This window comes from Pollachius pollachius, assembly GCF_949987615.1.
Source record: "Pollachius pollachius genome assembly, chromosome: 1".
NCBI classification, from domain to species: domain Eukaryota; kingdom Metazoa; phylum Chordata; class Actinopteri; order Gadiformes; family Gadidae; genus Pollachius; species Pollachius pollachius.
In genome coordinates, this window is record NC_136934.1 from 50,349,102 (window position 1) to 50,367,298 (window position 18,197).

Genomic DNA, 18,197 nt, shown 5'->3' on the forward strand with positions numbered 1-18,197 from the left:
GATTCATGTATTTAATCAGAGGTTCAACCCTTCACAGTAAAATCCAAAATCTTTATCAATCAAAGTTTCCCAGGAAACTTTAACACATCTACATGAGTATGATTCAACCACAACCACAAGCTGCTGACGACGACCGTATCAGATAGTAATCGTCTACTTCTGACTGGATAACCATGAAGTTGTCATCGTGATATAAGGGCAATGTATGCTTCATTCACTTTTTCATCAAAATGAATTAGTACTCCGACGATACTCTTCCTGGTAAGTTATTCAGCTGTAGCCACGGCAGCAACATTTCATTATTTTAATTTTGCGATGATTGTTCATGTTTTGTTCGCCCCAGCGATTACATGTTGTGCGTTACGGGAGCGTATAACCCAAAATTTCGTACAATTTAAAGGCCATACATTTATACTGTGATTGTATCGTTTTGTCTTTTACCATTATGTTACTTTACCTTGATACATTGTTGGAAATGTTTCAGACATTTTGGGAATGTTCTCGACCTGGACCTCCTGAAAGCATAGGATGCCCATCACAATGCGCGGGCAGAAGACATATTGTGTCACATGACGTGTGTTCACAGATGGCGTTGCTCCCTCTCTTGCTGCTGTGCTTGACAACAGGCTGTTTCACTAAAGACAATTGCCCCAGGCGAGGTGCCCTTACTAATGCTTAAAAGTCCATAGGCTACTGACTGTTTTGTGTTTCTGCTTGAGTTGCTATGCAACGTGATGCTCATCAAATGATGGATGAAGGCTACAGATTCTTCCTCTTCTTCCTCCTCAGATGGGCTTTTCTGCGTCTCTGATTACTTGTACAACGTAAGCTGTGTTCTGAACAACACGGACAAACCAGGAGAAGCCAAAAACACAGACCGCTGGTTAATTCTCGCAAGAACAATGTAATTGCAGTTGATGTAGCATTACCAAATCTTTAGATGATTCTAAACTTTATATAAATGAATTCCTTTTTTTATTTTAGACCTCCTGTTGGGGCACAATTTGAGTGCCGGTTTGAGGGAAACCAGTCCCGCTGTCAATTCAACACAGGAGAGATTCCCATGGCGTACTACAAATACGGTGTACAATCCTGCAATTCATCTGCCTGCTATGAAATACTCCAGTTTAAGCCATCCGATTGCAGTATGTAGTAAGGAGGAACCGTGTGTGTGTGTGCGTGTGTGTGTGTGTGTGTGTCCATAGTAGATGGTACTCCATCTGGTGGAACCACTAATGTTGGATTGAGAGAGAATGATGTCAAATGTCCAATGTTTTCATTTACATTTATAACATTAAGCAATGAATGGGGTCCTCAGTCGCAAAGCATTGTGTGGGTTTGTGAAGGGTGTGGTTTATGACAGGGAGATTTATTACCACACTGAGATGAAGTTAAACTACCAGCAGTTGGAGATAACCTAAAACAATGGAACAAAGAGTGGCACAAGGAGGAGAACATCAGAGAGAGAGCAACTGAAAAACCATCAGAACTTATAGACTTCAGCACAGGTCCCCTATATCACCTGATGAGCCTGCCTCTCTCTGCCCATTGGCCAACCCATGAAGTCAGGTAGACCCGGTCAGAGAGGGAGAGATCGTCACCATGTTGCAGAATGCCACATTTTCACTCACTCAATGAGGCTCTACTTGCTTTTATTACAAAATAGCCGTGCGTGATAGTTCCCGTTTGAACCAAGACAATATTGATTTCTATCTACAGTTCAAACTATTTCTCCAAGAGACGTCAGGGTCAACAGCTCTTTGGATAGCTTCATCATCACCTGGAAGAGCGGATATGAAAAGCAGCAAAATATCGCAACCAAAAGAATATCCTACAATGTCTCGCTCTTGACAGATCATGGTTCCCAGGTAAGGCTCACACACTTTTGTTTCCATAAAAGCCTGTTGAATATGGAGTTTAATTTCACAGTAATGTATTCTAAGTGTTCTAAGTCTACATTGTTGTAATAACATAGTTGTGGTTCTGCTCCAGATTTATGAACTTCAGCATCACGTTACAGAGATATATCACAATATCATATCGTATAAACCTATAATACCCTGGAAATATCAATCTACAAGTTCAGAAATCTGAAGCACAACTATAACTATGTTGCTTTTTTTAAAATAAATTACAGGAATTCTGACTCCACTTACAATGGAGTGAGATTCCTAGAGTGAGATTAACCCCCATAGTAAGACCCATATTAGTTCATAACATATGTGCTGATTATGTCTCGAAGCGTTTCTATGAACTGAACACAACTGAACCATTTTCTTTCTTACAATTTTAGTCTGCACAGATTCAGGGCGGAAATCTATCGATAACTCTCGATTACTCTCAGTTTGATCCGAGTAGTGAATATTGCGCCCGGGTAAATTCACACTATGACTACGCAGTCCAGCGGAGTGAGTGGAGTGAGACGGTGTGTTGGCAACGGGGAGAAGGTGAGAGCGACAGTCACAGTAGTGGTGGCCCAGAATAACAAATGTCTGTCGCCCTGTTTGTGTCCGTAATAAGTTACCGACCTACCAACCATCTGTCCTTGTCTGTATGAAGACCAATCACAGATGGGTGTGTATCTATTGATCACCGGCGTCTTGTTGCCGGTGTGTTTGTTTGCTGGTCTCCTGCTGTGGCTCTCCGTCCCATCCACAAGGTAACACATCCAGATTCAGGATGATGTCACACATTATTCAATGTGGCTCAGCATTAGAAAGTCACTGTAGACTACATTGTTGTCGGAAGTGACATTCGAATGAGGCGGAGGACATTCAAAATGCAAATGCAGTCAAATGTGATTTCCCTTTGATTTGAACCAATGTCCCCCATAGGCTGAGGGTGAAATCTCTGCTCCAAGTGCCTTCACCAGCATCCTACTTTCAACCACTGTTCCTCCACTATGAAGGCAACCTCCATGTAAATACAGAATACAAATCCTGTGTTTGTGTGTGTATGTGTGTTTGATGAGTGTGTGCGTGTGTGTTTGTGTGTTGTGTGTGTCTGGTTGGTATTGCGATTGTGAGTGTATGGGTATTTCTACAGATCACACATGAACCACACACACACCGGACCCATTCTGACCTCCTGTTGCATGTTGTCTGACCTCTGACCTCTGTCGTGTTCCTCAGGAGTGGCTGTCGTCCCCAGGAGCCTACATGGTGACCTTTGACCCAGACGACCAGGTGAACGCCCGACGCATCACCATGGCGCCCAGGGCCGCCGCCCATTACGGGCTGGAGGAGAACTCCCAGCTGAGCCCCCAGCCTCGGTCGCCCCCCCAGGACCCGCTGTCCTACATCATGGCTCCAGGCGTGGGGGCCGCCAAGGCCTTCGTCCCCCACGCCCCCCCACACGCCATCGCCATCGCCGCGGTCACCGACATGTCCTACGTGGCGTTTCCCGGCGCTGCCGCGCCGCTCTGCCGAGTGGAAGAGGCTTCGGAGGCGGTCTCCATGGATACGAGCCAGGCGGAGTCCGGAAGTGGGTGGGAGGAGGAGGAGGGGGAGGAGGAGGAGGAGGAGGAGGAGGAGGAGGAGGAGGGGGAGGAGGAGGAGGAGGAGGAGGAGGAGGAGGGTCAGAACCAAGGTTCACACCCTCCCCTCCCGAGCTCTGTCCCATGCCCCGGGGATTACTGCACCCACAAGCAGGCAGCTCAGTGGTGAAATGGACCAGGGTGAATCAGGAGAAAGGTCAATAAAGATTTCTACATTGCGGTTGATCCATGGTGAAATGGAACAGGGTGAATCAGGAGGAGGGTAAAAGTTTTCTATGTTGTGGTTGATCCGTGGTGAAATAGACCAGGGTGAATCAGGAGAAAGGTCAATAAATATTTCAAATTGCGGTTAATCCATGTTTAAATAGACCAGGGTGAATCAGGAGAAAAGTCAATAAAGTTTTCTACGTTGTGGTTGACTCGTGGTGAAATGGACCAGGTTGAATTAGGGCGCCCTCTAGTGACTTCATTGTGCTTATTCAGGCAAATTTTAAGTCGTACATTTTAATCGTTTTTGTTTTACTTATTTTTTCTACTGTGCTTTTTGTTTAAAGAGCCAGTAAGCCAACTGATTCAGATAGGGGTCTGGAAAGCTTAACCGTCACTCTGACCTTCCACACACACTGTGGCGTTACACTGAATGTGTTCGAAGCTCAGCTTTCCCACGGCGACTTATTTCAGTTAGTAAATGGCATGGAATACTATGTTTACGATCATATGGGACAAATGGCGATGTTTAAAACCAAAAAAGATGTGGTTTTGGTTTCAAATATTGACATCCACCCTTTTTACATTGTCTGTGTAGGCTGACGTATGACGCAGCACATGCGCGAAAGATCGATAGAGCTATGCTCTAATCCAATTGGATGGTACGCTGGTAAATTGCAACATCAGAAGCGAATTTCAGATTTCTTAAATACTGGCCCCAAAATAGCCAAACTTCAAAACAGTAGCCAGACAGCCCCCCAATTAACTCTGTTGGTGGAGAGAGCCCTGCCAGCCAAAGGAGTTTGACTTCCCAGCCAGGCGCTCTGGAAATTAAAACGTATTCATTTATTTTTACGTTAAGTTGAACTTCTCTATTGTTACGTTAGTTATAATAAGTACAATTCCTAGGCTTTGACCCCTCAGTCATAGCTGGAAAAACACAGTAGTGTGTGTGTGTGTGTGTGTGTGTGTGTGTGTGTGTGTGTGTGTGTGTGTGTGTGTGTGTGTGTGTGTGTGTGTTAAGTTCAAGTGCCTCGTTCTGTTGCTACCCGTATAGCGTAGGTGTGACTCTGTCAATAATAAATCGTCTTCTGATTAGAAATAAACCTGCATTCCGTGTGTGATCTGTCCATAGCTGAATCTGGTGGGCTACTATGCTGCTTTGACATTAAGCAAGTTGGTGTTAAACATGTCTGTTGTAGTGTAAAACATTCTAAAACTGGTGTAAAATGTTGCCGGCCATATTAACACGAAAACCATGAATGTTGCGCAGCATTTATTTAGACGTCATCATATAGACTTTCTCTCAGCACCTCCGACTCCGACTTAACGAGAGCACATGTTACCTTGGCAACGTTTAATGACAAAGATGTTGCTGACACTTGCCGGTTTGGGAATTCTCATGAAATGTCTAGTAATTGATTTAAAAAAATAATTATATATTTATATTATTTTTTAAATAAAAAACTACAAATAATTGTACATAACTGTCTTCTATACTTTCATATTCTCTAATATAAATCTAGTTCAAATAAAATGCAGCAAATATCTGAGCTGGCGCGTCTTTGAATGCCGCGATCACGTGACTGCACAGTTACATTACTTGAGCTCCCGCTCAAATCTGTAAAGTGTAAACACAAACTTGCAGTCAGAGACTAAAACAAAATGGAAAGATTTATTCACCCGCCTGGCCCTGTCCCTCCAAAGACAGTTCCAAGAGGAACTGTGGCACAGACACCAAAGGGACAGAGAACATACGACCAAAGTTTCATTCAGTATGGATTTACAAGTGTGATGGAAAGCAGCGAGGAGAAGCCGAAATTTCTGCTGTGTAGCAAGGTCCCGTCTGCCGAGAGTATGAAGCCGAACAAACCCAAAAGACGATTTGAGACAACACACAAAGAGCATGCCGAAAAACCAAGAGCTTTTTTTCTAAAATAGATTTGCCGAGCTGAATAAGCAGCGAGTGTATTTCAAAAAGCCTCTGACTGCTAGTGAATGGGTTCTGAAAGCATCTCTTGAGGTGAGCTATCTTATTGCTAGGAATATGAAGCCGCATAGCATTGCTGAGACTTTAATATGGCCAGCTGCCATCGAAATGGTGAAAACAATGTGCGGGGAGGAAGAAGCTCAAAACATAACTAAAATGCGCCCATCGCAGACATACTGCAACAGGTCATAACCACGGTGAATTACATCAAGCCACATTCTCTGCCTGCACGTCTGTTTGCAACACCGTGCGCCGACATGGGCTCTGAATATGAGAGCGTACTATTTCACGCAGAGGCACGGTGGTTGTCGAGAGGCAACGTGTTGGAGCGGTTTTTCAAGCTGAGAAACAACTGTCGGCGTTTTCCATGGATGTTAAAAAAAAAGGATTTTTGCGACTTTCTGTGTGACCAGCAGAAAATGTGCCTGCTTGCATATGTAACGGACATCTTTGGGAAGTTGTCAATTTGTGCACTTATCCTGGCTACTCTGTATTTGTTCACAGTATAACAAACATGTTCAAACACTAATTCTAGAAAAAAAAAAAAAGTCTCCTGGGTCGCCAGAAATTTTTGATGTCAAAATGGGGTCACAGCCCAAATAAGGTTGGGAACCGCTGGCATACACACAAAACATAAGAAAAGTAAAACAACTAAAACAGTCCACAGGGGGGAGGGGGGGATATCAATATCACAAGACATTTGGGGAGGCTCAAGGTGGAGCGTAATTTTACATTTGAGCAACAAAGTGTAGTCTTGTGGTGGACTCTATAGACGTAATTCACCATACTGTGTTATTGACGTTTTCGTTCTGCGGTATATGGACGCTGTCTCTTTAAGATGACGTGACTTATGTGTTGCTATGCCGGGCGGTGCAATGTTTGAATTTTAACGGTTTTTATGACAAAATGAAAGACCCGCCGTTGCTTGTCGAGGTGAGAAATTGTCTCTTCCCTTCTATTATCGCAATTTCTACAGTCTATAGACAGAACGTCTTACCTGGGAGAGTATAAAAACATAACGTCTTACCTGGGCGAGTGTCGCTGCGGTGTGTGCGTGTGTGTTCTTACCTGGGCGCATGTTTCAATGGCGGAGCAGTTATGTTTAAAAACATAACGTCTTACCTGGACGAGTGTCGCTGCGGTGTGTGCGCATGTGTGTGTGTTCTTACCTGCGTGTGTGTCGATGGCGGAGCCGTTATGTTTGAAAAAATAACGTCTTAGCTCGGCGAGTGTGTCGCTGCCTTTTTCTTGACGTGCGCGTGTGAGTGTGTGCGTTCCCATGTATGTTCATGCGCATGTGCGTGTGTGTATGCGGTGTGTATGTGCGTGCTTGCGGTGTATGTATGCGCACATGAGCAACTTGAGTAACTGGTGCGAAAGGCCTGCTATTATAGTAGTACGATTATTCATTTATTTCCTACTACTTTAGGTCGGGTTGGAGTCCTGACGTGGGTAACTTTGAAGGGTTTGAGACCCGAGTTCTGTCTGGGTTTGAGTCCTAGAATCCGGGTTGGAGTCCCAGAGAAAGGACCAAGTTCCTTAAGGTCGGGTTGGAGTCCCGACGTGCACTTTCTAAAATGCTGATCTATTTTACTCATTTCTTTGCATATGTTTTCTTTTACTTATCTATTATTTTATTTTATTGTATGAAAATGTTTAAATGTGAAGCACTTTGAGTCTACCTTGTGTATGAAAAGTGCTATATAAATAAAGTTGCCTTGCCTCGCCTTGCTTTGCCTACTCGAAGGGTAATATTTCATAGTATGAAACCACAGGTTCCCTTTGAGCCTGCTGCTTTGTAAACCACTCCGACAACCAGGTGTCACTGTCGAGCCTACTGCTGTGTACATCACTCCGGCCACCAGGTGGCGCTGTGTACATCACTCCGACCACCGGGGGCGCTGTGGAATACAATGTACACCAGGAACTACTAGGAAAACAACAGAGAAGGACACGGGAGGAAGAAAGCCAATCATCATTATTATCATCCGGTGAAAAGGGCAGCATTAAGCCATTTGTTTTGCTGTTTGTTTCGTTGTTTTTGCATGGCCCGGTTGCCTGTCACCCTCGGATCACATGTTCTGAATCGTTCCGCTCTTTAGGGGGTTTCGGATTCGGTATTCGGTAACTCCTGACCCTCCAGCAGCCAGCGACCTGAGGATCCTCTTTGTAGAGAGAGCTCCCCCCTTCCTCCGTCCAGATGAACCTCCTACAGAACAGGACCATGCACCCTCACCTCCGCGACGAGGAGGCCCTGGTCATTGAAAACGCAATTAGGCTCGCGATCGACTCCATCATCAACGTGCTGTACAGCGTGAACGGCGCGCGCACGCGGGAGTACGAGCGGATGCTCGGGGTCCGAGACAAGGAGATCAGACGACTGTCCGGCCGGGAGAAGGACTTCGAACGGGAGCTGCAACTCCTGCGTCGACAGGGCTGCTCCTGTGGGCTTTACGACGCCACCGATGACCACTGCGGCTCGGGGTTCCCCGACCCGCTCCTCCAGAACCCGGACTGCGGGGACCCCAGTGGTGATCCCAGGCCCGGGTTCGATGACCCCAGGCCCGGGTGCGACGATGCCGGGGATGAGATGGCAGGAGCGCACGGGCAGTGCGAGATGACCTTCTCTCGTGAGTAGTGCTGGGTCAAACTAACAGCAAGTCGGAGAGACTGGTGTAAAAACATGACCATACTGGGCAGGGTTAATCGATGCTACTGGGTAATGGTTCAGAGTTCACCTAGACTCTGCATAGCCTCCCCCCTTACACCCCACACCCCTCTTACGCACATCGGCAACATAAATATGGCACATAATGCACAAACCTATTGTATGTTGTACGTCCTGCCACTTGAAAATAGTACTTAGTATTGTGTAGCATCTTATCCTAGCTATCTCTGTTGTATACTGGGAATGGGTTAACCTAGTGATTGTTAGTGGTTTCCAATTGGTTCTATGAACATCCTTACTGTACCGACAGCGATATATTGTTGTTTCTCTTTCTTCTGACGCATGTACTTATTGTAAGTACATGTGTCACCCAAAATGTAAATGTGCTTGTTTACTTGTTGCCAGTTTGCTAACCCTTGGTCTGTTTGCGTGTCTTCCCAGTGGGTCTCTTCGACACCCCGCCCCCCCAGGTCTCCGCCCAGAGCCAGGACTTGGCCGCCGCCCCTCCGCCCGCGATCAGGTCCTCCTTCCAGCCAACCCCGGTCCAGCACACCGCCGAGGCAGTCGACCCGCTGGACGAGAGGCCGGTGCTGTCCAACGGCCCCGTGATAAAGGAGGAGCCCTCGGACATGGACGCCGTCTGTGAGAGCACGGACCTCCACGGTGGGACAAAACGCACACGTCGCCTGGAGACCTCAACATGTCGTATGAAGATCTTAACGTGGGAAAACACGCACTAGTTATATGATGATAACATGTCGTATGAAGATCTTAACGTGTGAAAACACGCACTTGTTATATGATGATAACATGTCGTATGAAGATCTTAACGTCGGAAAACACGCACTTGTTATATGATGATAACATGTCGTATGAAGATCTTAAAGTGGGAAAACACGCAGTAGTTATATGATAACATGTCGTATGAAGATCTTAACGTGTGAAAACACGCACTTGTTATATGATGATAACATGTCGTATGAAGACCTTAATGTGGGAAAACACGCAGTAGTTATATGATAACATGTCGTATGAAGATCTTAACGTGTGAAAACACGCACTAGTTATATGATGATAACATGTCGTATGAAGATCTTAACGTGGGAAAACACGCAGTAGTTATATGATGATAACATGTCGTATGAAGATCTTAACGTGGGAAAACACGCACTAGTTATATGATGATAACATGTCGTATGAAGATCTTAACGTCGGAAAACACGCACTTGTTATATGATGATAACATGTCGTATGAAGATCTTAACGTGGGAAAACACGCAGTAGTTATATGATGATAACATGTCGTATGAAGACCTTAACGTGGGAAAACACGCAGTAGTTATATGATAACATGTCGTATGAAGATCTTAACGTGTGAAAACACGCACTTGTTATATGATGATAACATGTCGTATGAAGACCTTAATGTGGGAAAACACGCAGTAGTTATATGATAACATGTCGTATGAAGATCTTAACGTGTGAAAACACGCACTAGTTATATGATGATAACATGTCGTATGAAGATCTTAACGTGGGAAAACACGCAGTAGTTATATGATGATAACATGTCGTATGAAGATCGTAACGTGGGAAAACACGCACTAGTTATATGATGATAACATGTCGTATGAAGATCTTAACGTGGGAAAACATGCAGTAGTTATATGATGATAACATGTCGTATGAAGATCTTAACGTGGGAAAACACGCAGTAGTTATATGATGATAACATGTCGTATGAAGATCTTAACGTGGGAAAACACGCAGTAGTTATATGATGATAACATGTCGTATGAAGATCTTAACGTGGGAAAACACGCAGTAGTTATATGATGATAACATGTCGTATGAAGATCTTAACGTGGGAAAACACGCAGTAGTTATATGATGATAACATGTCGTATGAAGACCTTAACGTGGGAAAACACGCAGTAGTTATATGATAACATGTCGTATGAAGATCTTAACGTGTGAAAACACGCACTAGTTATATGATGATAACATGTCGTATGAAGATCTTGACGTGGGAAAACACGCAGTAGTTATATGATGATAACATGTCGTATGAAGATCTTAACGTGGGAAAACACGCACTAGTTATATGATGATAACATGTCGTATGAAGATCTTAACGTGGGAAAACACGCACTAGTTATATGATGATAACATGTCGCATGACGATCTTAACGTGGGAAAACACGCACTAGTTATATGATGATAACATGTCGTATGAAGATCTTAACGTGGGAAAACATGCAGTCGTTATTTGAAGATCTCCACATGCCGTATGAAGACCGTAAAATGTCGTATTATGTAAACACGCAGTAGTTGCATGAAGATCTTAACATGTCATGTGTAGAAAACACGCATTAGTTAAATGAAGATCTTAACATGTCGTATAAAGTAAACGCGCAGTAGTTGTATGAAGATCTTAACATGTTGTATAAAGAAAACACACAGTAGTATGAAGATCTTAAAATGTAGCATCTAGAAAACATGCAGTCGTTTCATGAAGCTTTTGACATGTCGTATGAAGATCTTAACATGTGAAAACACGCAGTCGTTATATGAAGCTCTTAACATGTCGTATGAAGATCTTAACATGTAAAAACGCACAGTCGTTGTATGAAGATAACGCACAGTGTCGTGTCCAAAATCATTCCATCAGGGTAACAACACAAATCTGAAACAGAACTGTTAATTAAATGTAATTGACCTTCTCCAGGGATCCTCGGTCAGGGGGAGGTGGTGGGGGAGTTCAGAGGAAGCCTTTACCCAGGGCCTGAGCGACTAGGACTGGCTGGCTCAGAGCAGCACATGATGAGGTGAGCTGCCCACTGTATTCACGCCTGCCTCTTCCTCCGGCACGATGCACCCCGTTTTAAAATGAAAACGCCCCCCAACATGGGGCCCAAGTTCCAGCAGAAAGCATCTGTCAGGCTGTTTTGTTTTTTTGCTTTGCTGCAATCAAAGCATAACGTATGACATTTACATTTAGGGCACGGCCACTGTCGGGGCAGTAACGATGGTCATAGGACCAAGTGCCAAGCACTAGCAAGCACTAGGTTAACCCATTCCCGGTATACAACAAAGACAGCTAGGATAAGATGCTACACAGCTAACCACTATAACTAAGTGCGACATGCAATAAGTGCGCACATTAAGTGCCAGGACGTCCAACATGCAATAAGTGTGTAGGAGGAGTTCGCTATGCAGCGTCTAGGTGAACTCTGAACAAGAGCCTTGAGGCTTTTGTATGACTTTGAGCATGGTGTTTGATCCCCACCCAGCGTTAGGAGCTCTTTTGAAGCATTGCCGCGGCTCATTTAGGAAAACTGACCGCTCCGAAGTGACACCGCTTGTTTAGTTTGGAGGAGACGGAAAAATTGAGTGTGAGGGATAATTTTTTTCACTTCACACCAAAAGATCTTGGAATGAGACGGCTAACTGTAGTCTTATAGCGTTTAGTCTACTGTCCATAATAATTTAGAGAGCATATTCTCCGCTGCTCGCATGCGGGAATAATTAAGACTCGAGGAGAAATTAAACAGTGGACTAGAGATGCGGTGTCCATCCAACTTCCAATAAGTCACCTCATCCGATCATCTTTTTGTGTGAAGTGAAACCAACACACTCCCCAGTCCACACTGACCCCAAAAAATGTTTTAAACCGACAAGCGACGAGATTGATCGGTTAACGTTGATACGGTCAACCATCAGTCAAACGGTCATTGGTTAACATCCCTAACCCAAACAAACGCCCATCTATCACAATAATCTATTTCTGTTAATACACATTTTGTAGAGATGCACATTTTGCCTACTATGATATGGTTGTATTCGGCTACCTTATTGGACTGTGGTTGTTTGAAATGCAATAGAATAGGGAGGAGCCTCTATTTTCAGTTATTAAGAGAGACTCTAAATACCTGAAAATAGATGGGTCTGTTTAACTATTCCTCCCCGTTCTGCTGCATTGTGGAACAAGGATTCATATTTTAGATTTGTTTTGAGCAAATGCAAAATATGAAATCCTATTTCTACTGTTGGCCCTGGCTTGGTAAAGACGAGTTGTGAGATGTGCATTCTTGGCTGCAGTCACTGATAACAAATACTTCATATATTAATAAGCAAAGAAGATTTTTAATAAATATTATAAGGATACATTTGACTTTACGATCAAAAAATCGCTTTTGATACTTTTGTGAAGGGATTGTCGATCAAATATATAATTATATTTTTACCTATACCTTTTTAATCTTTCCTAAACCTAGAAACGGACTGCTGTGGATAAACAACATTTTAACAAAACAAGAGAGATGGAGAAAGCCGAAGTTTGAAAGATAAACCCTTTTATTATCACTCGTAAACAAGTAAAAACAAAGCCTGGGTTGGTTTTCAAAGAGGTGCTCTATTTCTCTCAGACTACAGCCTCCATGCTCCTTTCTGTTCCTCCATCACCCATACGTAGTTCCCTTATCTCAAGCTCTCCTCCCTTATACACATCCTCTTCTTTCCCCTCCGAGCCATAAACACTCTGTTCATGGCTTATAGTCTGAGACTCTCTTGAGAATCATGAGAGTTTAACCACAATAGTTGAAGAAAGCCTTTATTGTACACTGTAACAAATGGCTGGGTTTTCCACAGTCAAATCCAACAGTAACTTAGTGTTCAATAACACAATACTTTTTATGCTATAATTGTCTTGCTTCCTGCAGTGCGTTACATTTAAAGACAATATTTACTGGTATTTATTAGGTGTAATTACAGGTTACGGTGGTTAATCGTGTAACCAACAAACCATTTTACAGTTAGGTGTTGTGATTTTGATGAGGAATTGAGCACAAAGTGAAACAGATTTCTTTTTACCCCAAAGTCACAAGTGAAGACGGCCTTACCGGTGAAAACAAATCAATGCAACAACACACGTTTTGTTCTCTAATGGTGACGCTAATATTCAAATATTGGTACATTACTAAATTAAATGCGTTTATTCAATGCTAAAATATATACAATTGTCTATAAAGTTGGGAGCAATTGTAAGTGTTGAACGCCATTCAACACAGGCGACGAAACCAACCGCGAACCGCGACGACACCGGACACACCGAGAGCGAGACGGAGGACAGACGGACGTCCTCCTCACAGGGTGAGATGTGTGCTCCTGTTTCCATAGTATTTAGATGAATTATGAAGTTGTTTGCTTTATATGTACTAGGTTAAGTCCATGAGCGTCGTGAAACACAGAGCGTAGCGAAATGACTGAACCACTAACTTTGGTTTCGTAATTACTCGTATTCAGATAATGCATGTGAGAGTTGGGTTTGGAACAACCTTTTTTTTATTGCAGTGATAAATAAGTTGGTAGAAAACCTTGCTTGAAACTTTGGTCATTGTGTTTTACTGGAGGTGTGTTCCAGGAACAGTCGGCAACACACACGGGGTCTCCCAGGAGAAATATAAGTTAGAAGCAGATGACTAATTTAGCCGCGAGCTAAACCATCTTTCACCTATAACGTTATATTAGCCCACTAAGCTAGTCCGCTGTCTCGAGAACTGCATGTTTCTCGTAACCTTGCATGCAACAGTTATGTAAATGTAATTAGACAACTTTAATTTTTAAAACAGTCACAAGAACGATTTCTTGTTAAGTCAAAGCCAATATGTAGTTCCATCTTTGCATCGACCCTCCGCCTTGATTTATGGCACAGCTTTGATCATATTTCACCTCACTTTCCCAGATGGGTGACGTGTCCGAGATGGCGGAGGACATGACACCTGCCGTGTTGGCAGCGTTGCCGTCCCTCCCGGAGAAGAAGCTGCAGACCCTTCTGAACAAGCTGTTAGATATAGGAATTGAGTTTGAGGGGGACCTGCAGTTTGTCCGAATGGAGGATCTGCACGGCATCCTCACCCCTTTACAGTGTCGTAAGCTGCTCCGAAGCTGGCGTGTCGAAGGTATGTCCTGGGATTAACCTGGAGGCATGTGGCTCCGGCGGTAGAGCGGGTTGGCTGGTAACCGGAAGGTTGCTATTTCGATCCCCGGCTCCTCCTAGCTGAGTGCCGAGGTGTCCCTGAGCAAGGCACCTCACCCTGACTGCTCCCGACGATTGGTGTGTGAATGGGTGCATGAATGGGTGAATGTTAGGCAATATTGTAAAGTGCTTTGAGTGGCCACTGGTTAGAAAAGCTCTTTACAAATCCATTTCCCATTTTCCCACTACCTATACTTATAAAGCACACACACATATCAAACTCAAACCCTTTTTTCATTTGTTCTAGATGAGTATGGGGCCCTCACTGTTGCCGACCAGACCAACGAGGAGAACCACACCTCCAGCCCCTCGGTCACGGCCCACAGCCCCCCAGACGGGGCAAGCCCCAACGGGTCCACTCTCGATCTAAGCTCCTGGCCCGACAACTTTGTGGTTCCTTGGACCAGGATGCCTGCTTGCGTCACAACCGCCATTGCGCTCAACGATCGCCCGTCTCCAAAGAGCCGCAGGGAGATGGTCCGAATCCTCGTGGACGAAATGCGGCTGAAGGACTTGAACCCGACGAGGGCCAACTGCGTCACCGTCGCCAAGAAGATCGTGCGCGAGTACCCCAACAGCTTCGCCGACGTCCTGAGAGACGGCACGAGAATCGGCGGCGGCTACGTGTCCCTCGTCACGCAGATCAAGACCAGGGTCGAGCACGTCAACCGTGGCAACACCCTGGCGAGGCACCGGAGGCCCAAGAGACCCTCCCAGGCGTTGGCGGAGGACGCGGCCCGCGGGCCGGAACCGGACGCACCGCTCAGGAGGAAACAGCAGGAGATGAAGGAGCTGTTCGGCGCCGAGGGCCCGGCCGGGGCAGGGCGGGGACAAATCGGGCTCCTCATGGAGGCGACGTACCCTCTCCAACGCCAGGCCATCGACGCCTGCCCGCCCCCGTCCGTCGTGGACCTGAAGGCGGACTGGCCCTATCTCTTCACGCCCATAGGGCTGTACAAACATTTCCAGCTGCTCACAGACGTCGGTATCCTGGAGAAGATGGAGCAGGCGGTGGCCGAGAAGGGGAAGCTGATCATTAGTTTCTTCCGGAATATGCCGGTCGGCGCGGATACAGTCCCGATTCAGGCCATCCTGAGGAAGTTCGAGAGCAGCGAGGAGTCGTCTTTCGGCCCGTGTGCCGTCCTGCTCCTCATGGCGTACTTGAACGAGGAGGTGGAGGGACTCATTCTTGAGGCTGATGTAAGTGGGACGTTCATTCACTTTTGGATGTAATAATGTGTTTTGATCCACTGTTTGCTCACGGTTTACTCTTTTGTGCCGCCGTCCAGGCCTTGGCGACGACGGACGAGGCGGAGCAGGCCTTGAAGCTCCCGGCCTCCCCGCGGCTCATCGTGTTAGGTAGCTACACCCCGTCAGGCTGATGGCTGTCGGCGTGATCCGATCTGTTTTTGGTCGGGATTCTGGACACCACACTACGAATTTGAAAACCGAATACACGGTCCAAATCACAGCGAGTACTTGTGTAGGGGTATATCGCTGCACAAGTCGTATGCAGTATTTTTCGCTTTTCATTTGTATTCACTGTTTAAGGTTTGCTTGATGAGTATTGTTAATTCAGCTACGCTTTTCCACCCTTAATGTACTGGCACTGGTATTAACAACCACTAAAGGCCATAGAGACCAGGTTTTCATCTAACCGTGGTGTTCCAGGTGACGTGCTGACGTCGCGGAAGTGGATGCTGAGCATGGAGGGACAGGTGGTGGTGCCGCCCCACCCAGGCTTCGTGGCCGGGGTGGCGGCCTTGTTGTCGGCGTACTATGCCTTTAACCTAGTGTACCAGGAGGGGGCGTCGTGCACGCTGGAGTTCATCCAGAGGTGAGCGCCTTCTCACGGTACAGAGGGAGCCCGTCAGAAACATCATCTACCACTCATGTGAATCATATTGCATATTTTAAAATAACTACTTATTCAGACGTGAGTGTATTTCACTTTGGTAGAATATCTCCATAATGAAGGCGTTCTCACTTTCTGAGAGCCTGGGCTGGAGGCCCAAGCTCTCGTTTTACATGTGGGACAAAGAAAAAAACGTTTTGTTGTGATTTCAGATGTTTCCTTGGACTGAACCCCACCCTTGGGACCAAGGTTCCCTCCAGAAAGAAAAAAAAGGATGTGCATGTGTCCGCCTTGCTGAGACGCCTGAGGGACTTTGACCGGCTGTTCGTGTGATTTGTTCATTTTTCATTTCAGTCTTTATGTTGTGCCCTCCACGGCCAGATTAGAAAACAAAAGGAAAATGTTACTATCTTTTATTTTGATCTGCCTCCCTTCAGCAGCTAGCCCCGGACGTGACATACTCAGAGTAACATCGGCCAGCCTCCTGCCGTGCAAAGGCACTTTGCAATTATTTTCAACATTTTCATGTAATTATTCAGTAATAAACACACCTTGCACATAGATCGTTTTGAAAAATAAATATTTTTTAATAATAATTTCATCATCACGTAAATCTTTTTAAAAAAAATTTAATCACGAGGTGGCGTTGCCGCCGTTGCCTCCTCTAAGGAACCGCCCCTGCTTACGTGGTGATAATATTTGTTGTGATCACTGCCGAGAATATATTTACATGTTATGTCCATTTTAAGATACTAACTCTTGGGTTCGCTGCAAGATTTATATGTAATTGCAATGTTTAAAATACATGAACAACAAGTTTGCCTTTTGTTGAACAGACGCATGCGAGTAATATTGCCTTAATAAATGCCTTGCCCAATAGAACCTCTGTTTCATGCTTTGTGAGATTATCCTAATTGTTTTTTCTTTTTTGTCTGTTTACAGCATTCTATGGTGTATAAATATCATAGCAACTTGAACTGTTTATAAAATAATGTTTACATCGTTAGGCTGCTGTCATTTATATTTGCTGTAGAATCTCAGTGTAAATGTATCACAGCTACATCCAGAATTTGCATTAGTTAACTGCGTGTAGTTGCTGTAACCTTATTTACAGTTTGTAGTCATTTACTTTACAGCACTAAGCCAGTAACTCGAGTTACAGCATTAACAAATAAATGCTGATCAGGGCAAAATGCTTTAAACCGGATTACAAGTCAAATGCTCTTCTTGTAAAAATATGTCAATACAATATTTGAAATACAACAATGAGATGTAATTTATATCCAGCCAGATGCTGTAATTATTATAAAGAAGAGGCCAGCAAAAAGGGTTTTGCTGGCCTCTTCTTTAGTCGGCCCCCTGCTGTTAATGTTGCAGTCCTTTGGGGCCTCAGTGTTTTCCACCCATATTAAATTAATTTATCATATAGGCAAGATGGTGATTACTATATTATCTATAATTTCTCTATGCATAGTAAATAATGATTTTCTCATTTTCTTACTAATTACTCTCATATTACATATCAATAAAGTGTTTTATTTTGATTGAGTCTCATGCGGTCGGCTCTGGAGCAGAGGCCAGCAGTCAAACCAACAACGAGATAGAGTCGAAACGAGGTGGGCGAGTCGAAACGCATCCAGCAGGCAGCAGTGTTGCCGAGACATTTACATTTTCCTCTCGCGCTAGAAAATATCCCTTTTGAGATGGCAACATGAACCGTGTTTAACTATTTTCATTGAAAACAACCGTTTAAAAACACCCCTGATGGTGCTGTGGCTCAACGGGAAGAGCAGGTACCATTAAGGCCCAATTCTTTACCGCAGCGATCGAGGTTTGGTTCCTGCCCGTGGTCGTTTGCTGCTCATCCTACCCGCCCTCTCCCGTATCTTCCTGTCTCGCTCTACAATAAAAAGGATAAAACCCTACAAAAAATCAATCTTAAAA

At 44.7% G+C, this 18,197-nt stretch overlaps 2 protein-coding genes across 2 annotated transcripts; both read left to right on the top strand.

The window, feature by feature from the left end:
• Positions 1-1,708: 1,708 nt before the first annotated feature.
• On the top strand, positions 1,709-4,306 carry il21r.2 (interleukin 21 receptor, tandem duplicate 2; the record flags this gene model as incomplete). The annotated part of the gene is made up of 6 exons (XM_079758703.1): positions 1,709-1,868; positions 2,294-2,447; positions 2,560-2,659; positions 2,835-2,919; positions 3,132-3,483; positions 4,302-4,306. Exons 3-6 carry the CDS (start codon positions 2,571-2,573, stop codon positions 4,304-4,306), a joined length of 531 nt encoding a protein of 176 aa, XP_079614829.1. The 5' UTR covers positions 1,709-1,868; positions 2,294-2,447; positions 2,560-2,570.
• Positions 4,307-7,651: 3,345 nt separating this feature from the next.
• Positions 7,652-17,122, top strand: LOC307087212 (uncharacterized protein). Its single transcript, XM_079752699.1, has 9 exons — positions 7,652-8,323; positions 8,803-9,024; positions 11,090-11,189; positions 13,431-13,512; positions 14,105-14,321; positions 14,646-15,598; positions 15,688-15,757; positions 16,070-16,235; positions 16,466-17,122. The coding sequence occupies exons 1-9, from the start codon at positions 7,894-7,896 to the stop codon at positions 16,584-16,586; spliced, it is 2,361 nt and encodes a 786-aa protein (XP_079608825.1). The 5' UTR covers positions 7,652-7,893; the 3' UTR covers positions 16,587-17,122.
• The last annotated feature ends 1,075 nt before the right edge of the window (positions 17,123-18,197 follow it).